Source organism: Eucalyptus grandis, chromosome 8 (genome assembly GCF_016545825.1).
Source record: "Eucalyptus grandis isolate ANBG69807.140 chromosome 8, ASM1654582v1, whole genome shotgun sequence".
In the NCBI taxonomy this organism is placed as follows: domain Eukaryota; kingdom Viridiplantae; phylum Streptophyta; class Magnoliopsida; order Myrtales; family Myrtaceae; genus Eucalyptus; species Eucalyptus grandis.
In genome coordinates this window covers 33,319,631-33,324,279 of record NC_052619.1, presented here as the reverse complement: position 1 = coordinate 33,324,279, position 4,649 = coordinate 33,319,631, and the positions used below count along the sequence as shown (strand labels likewise).

The following is a 4,649-nucleotide window of genomic DNA, read 5'->3' as shown; positions in this document are numbered from 1 at the left end:
CGGAGAGAGAGAGAGAGAGAGAGAGAGAGAGAGAGAGAGAAGTAAATTGGTGGGCCTTCATAAGGTGGATCGAAAAGGCCCAAACAAGCCGCGAGCCCATTCCCCCAAACGCCGCCCACATCCCTCCTCATCTTGGGCCGCCCCGGACCCAATCCATCCGCCACTTTCTCTTTCGGACACGCTCTCCCCCTTCCTCCTCAACGGGCACCTCTCCCTCCCTTCCCCCCTCTCTCTCTCTCTCTCTAGACTCTCTCTCTAGCGGGCGCCGAGCACAGCCGCCGCCGCCACGCGCCGCCGCAGATAATGCGTTCCCCCTGACATGTGCCGTCGGCTGGGGGCGACCCGCCTGATATACCGCGCCCGCATTTCCAACTACGTCAAGGCCGGCCTCGTCGACCGCGCCCTCCAGGTGTTCGACGAAATGTCCCGCTCCGACTGCCGCGTCTTCTCCGCCGACTACAACCGCCTCGTCGGCGCCCTCGTCCGCCGCACCCGCTTCGACCTCGCCGACCGCTGCTACCGCCAGATGGCCCTCCGCGGCTTCTCCCTCACCTCCTTCACCTACTCCCGCCTCGTCTCCGGTCTCTGCCGGGCCCGCAACCTCGCCCTCGTCGACCGGCTCCTCCCCGACATGGACAAGCTCGGGTGCGTGCTCGACATCTGGGCCAGCAACATCTATCTGAATCTCCTGTGCGACGAGGATCGCGTGGAGCTGGCCGTGGAAGTGCTGGACAGGATGGTGGAGCTGGGCAGGGAGCCTGATGTCGTGACTTATACTATTCTCATTGATGGGTTGTGTAAAGCCGGGAGGTTCGATGCTGCGGTCGAAATGTGGCATCGTATGATTGGTCGGGGATTCGTCCCGGATAAGATCGCGTGCACAGCGCTCGTCGTTGGGCTCTGTGTTGGTGGGAAGGTTGAGTTGGCTTATGATCTTATAATTGGTGTAATGAAGGGCGGTCGAACTGAGTTTACTTGTTTGATTTATAACGCGCTAATAAGTGGGTTTTGTAAAGCCGGTAAGATTGATAAGGCGCTGGCGATTAAATCCTTTATGGGGAGGAATGGATGCAAACCCGATTTGGTTACGTATAACATCTTGTTGAATTATTGTTGCGACAAGCTTATGTTGGAGGAGGGAGAGAAGTTGATGAAGAGGATGGAGAGGGATGGATTGCGACGTGACATTTATAGTTATAATCAATTTTTGAAGGGCCTTTGTAAAGCAAAGCAGCCCGATCGTGCTTACAGGGTGATGGTGCATGAGATGCAAGTAAAAGGGTTATGTGATGTTGTGTCATATAATACACTAATGGCAGCATTCTCTGAGGATCGTCGGACTCGAAGGGCTTACAAGCTATTCGAAGAAATGTGTGGGAAGGGAATTGCACCAGATGTTGTTACATTCACGATTCTTATCAATGCTTTCCTTAGAGATGGCAGTTCTGATATTGCAAAAGAACTTCTCGACAAGATGTCAGGGATGAATATATTTCCTGATCGAATTTTGTATACTATTATTGATCACTTCTGTAAGTCCGGTAAAGTTACCATAGCTCAGAACATATTCAATGACATGGTGGAGAAAGGAATTTGGCCAGATGTGGTTTTGTACAATGCTATTATCAATGGACTTTGCAAGTCTACTAGAGTAAACGAAGCAATGCATGTGTATGAGCAAATGCAAGCTAGGGGATGCCATGCTGATGAAGTAACTTATAAGTTGATTATTAGTGGACTCATTCGTGAAAAGAAGCTCTCCGTTGCTTGTAAAGTATGGGATGAAATGATGGAGAAAGGATTTACACTTGACAGCTCTATTTCTGAGACGCTCATCAGTGCAATCCATTCAGTAGATTCTGCAGGATAAAAGGTTCATGATAGTATGCATCCTTCTCTTCTCTATTTTCAAAATCTCCGGTGCTGTTGCATCATTATGCATTCTTGGTTTTGGTAGAGACTGTTTCAGTTGATAGACTGTTATTACTGGTATAATAATTTTATTTCCACAAATTGTAGAGTTGCTGCATGCAAAGCCCTGGAATACCTCCAGAGTTCATTAGCTATGTCTTTGTAGCTAGCCACTTGACTTTTTCATTCAGATTTTGTTAGATGACATGAAATAAACAGCCTACCAAGGTCATTCTGGGCTAAATTATCTTTCTCAAATACTAATATTACCATTGTGTATGTCGAATGGACACTTCTCTTTTTAGGACAATGGGTAATAGCTGTAAGATTAGTTTCCTGGACATGCCATTTTCATTGTTCTCTTTTTGCATCTTGTAATGCTTGGGAAATAGGACCTGGTCTTTGTGCATCTAGACCACTAAACCTGAGCACAGGCTTAGCTTTGATCTATGGAGCATCTTCTATGCCATACATGGTGCCACAGAATCTTATTTTAAATTGTCATTCTCATTTGAATTGATTATTCTACGATCCCTTCTCCATTCCAATGTAAGATGCCTAGGGACATACGTAATCGCATGCTACTAGGTGACAATTGTAACTGAAATTGAACTACTATAATGGCATTTGGCTACTCTTTACTGTGAGCATGACTTAATATGATTTTTTTTATCTTTTCAGGTTTAAAACCTGCTGCATTTCCTTTTCTCTTTCTACAAAGCCTGGATGAGCACATGATTCTGGCTAGATTTTGGTTTCCAGCCTTTTTTGTAACAATTATGTTGTTGCAAGATGAGATAGCCCCCAGTTTGAGGCTTTAAGCTGTGAGTTTTCTCTAGATATGATTTGATGAAAATAGAGCCATTCATTATGAATATTTTGCAATTGTAGTACTTATATGATCGGACTTGCTTGAGTTGTCATGTCATTCTGCATAACATTGTCCCCAAAGGTTAAACTAATTCCTAACCTAATCATGCAGTAGATGGAACTCTTGCTACATATATGGTGAACAGCTTTACTCATGAGTTGTCTGCTCAAACATAAGTGGCTGTTGTTCAGAATAAAGTGGATTCAAGGTGGTAAGTGTATCATTAGATCTTTTGCTATTTACTCTTCCACATATCTAGATGACACTTAAAAGTTGATACACATGTGCAAGAGTGCACCATCTCTTATAATCAAACATCTTGTCAGGTGCAAAGTGAGCAGATGATGCCACTCTTAAGCGGGAAAATCCACCCCAAGAAGGTCTGAGGCTTAATATTGATTTGTCGGATGATCTACCTGAAGCATTTCTTTTGCTTGCTTTCAGAGTAATATGCTTTACAGCGGTGGCTTGAAAAATTGGATGCTGGCTTGTTTCAGGAAGAATTTCTTTGTTGTTCTTCCTTTCAGAGACAACCTTGAGTTATGGGGAGGGTCTGGACCAACTTTTCAGTTGTTAATTATGATAGAAAAGGATGCTACACGAACGACTGTGGAATTACTGTGCTAGTTCTCTGAAGCAGATTAGATGTTGAGTCCTTTCTGTTATCCTATTGGCATAATGTGCCTAAAGGAGTAATAATTCCATGAGGCTGCCTTAGCTATTTAGAGTATCTGGACTGGTTGTTATCATTTGTAGGATATGGACCTGAACCTTTCCAGATGAAATAATTGGAAGACAATTTGAAGCTGATGGAAAGAAGTGGATGGCTTACATGAAGCAAGCAGACCATTGAAGTTTCTGAGGACTTTCCCTTTACATGTTTAGGAAATGAAGAAAGAGGGAAAAAGGAGATGACTTACGTGCTTCTGGACATATATCGAGAAAAGGAAAAAATTTAATTGATATGTAAAGGTCTTATGAGATACATAGATTGCATCATTTCTAAACCTTTCCCAGTTCATTAGAATCCCGAAGGAAGCCAGGGCACTTTTGATGGTTGGGCCAAGGGGAGCTCACAGCTGATGTTGCAAGGAAAGTCACAAAAATCCTGAGTATGCTGATGGCTGCTGGTTTCATAGGAATTGAAAGGCCGAGCTGAAGTTGCTTGAAGCTGATGACGCACAGAGTTGGAGAAAGAGACTCAGGATGCCCTCCTCAAGGGTATCTGACGAACAGGTAACGGTGCGGACATCATGCACTCTCTCTTGCATTAGCCCAAAAAAAATAAAATAAATAAAGAACAGAGCATCAAATCCTTTGTACGAACCTGAAGGAGTTGATTCTTTTTGCTCGGCACCTGTTATCGGTCCACAAGAAGTGGTAACAATGTCGGGATTTAGAATAGTTATTCCGAGGTAAGGAGAGCAATTTCTGGTGATCTTGCTAACTTTTTATTGCTGCCAAGGTCACATGGGACGCTCGAAGGTTTTTATCACTGTTCTACACTTAGATCGCGCAGTATACTGCCGGTCCCTTATAGTATTTTCTTGCTCTTCCTAAACCTTTTCCTTTCTGCTGGCTGCTATCGATTTAAGTCAGCAGAAAAAAAATTGGGTAAACAATACGTCGTGCTTAGCATACATGTAAAGAAACGCTGGTGTTTATGAGATGCTAGAAATCCTTTGATGATTTGAAATTTCTCTTTGCACATTTCACTCACAGTACCAATGATGTCGGTAGTTAGTTTCTTTACCAATTCAATCCGCATTCCACAGTTAGCAGGACTTTAGTTGTGTGATATTCGTCTAGGTTATTCAGTTCCATTCTCTCTCTCTCTCTCTCTCTCTCTCTCTCTCTTGTGGAGGAG

The 4,649-nt window shown here is 44.0% G+C and overlaps 1 protein-coding gene across 1 annotated transcript; it reads left to right on the top strand.

The window, feature by feature from the left end:
- The first annotated feature begins 256 nt into the window (after window positions 1-256).
- Window positions 257-4,449, top strand: LOC104414125 (pentatricopeptide repeat-containing protein At1g13040, mitochondrial). Its single transcript, XM_018859972.2, has 4 exons — window positions 257-1,873; window positions 2,593-2,735; window positions 2,894-2,993; window positions 3,109-4,449. Exon 1 carries the CDS (start codon window positions 320-322, stop codon window positions 1,868-1,870), a length of 1,551 nt encoding a protein of 516 aa, XP_018715517.2. The 5' UTR covers window positions 257-319; the 3' UTR covers window positions 1,871-1,873; window positions 2,593-2,735; window positions 2,894-2,993; window positions 3,109-4,449.
- The last annotated feature ends 200 nt before the right edge of the window (window positions 4,450-4,649 follow it).

What these genes read in the sequence shown, in the direction of transcription:
- LOC104414125 (XM_018859972.2), top strand. Translation starts at nt 320, where the DNA reads ATGTGCCGTCGGCTGGGGGCGACCCGCCTGATATACCGCGCCCGCATT.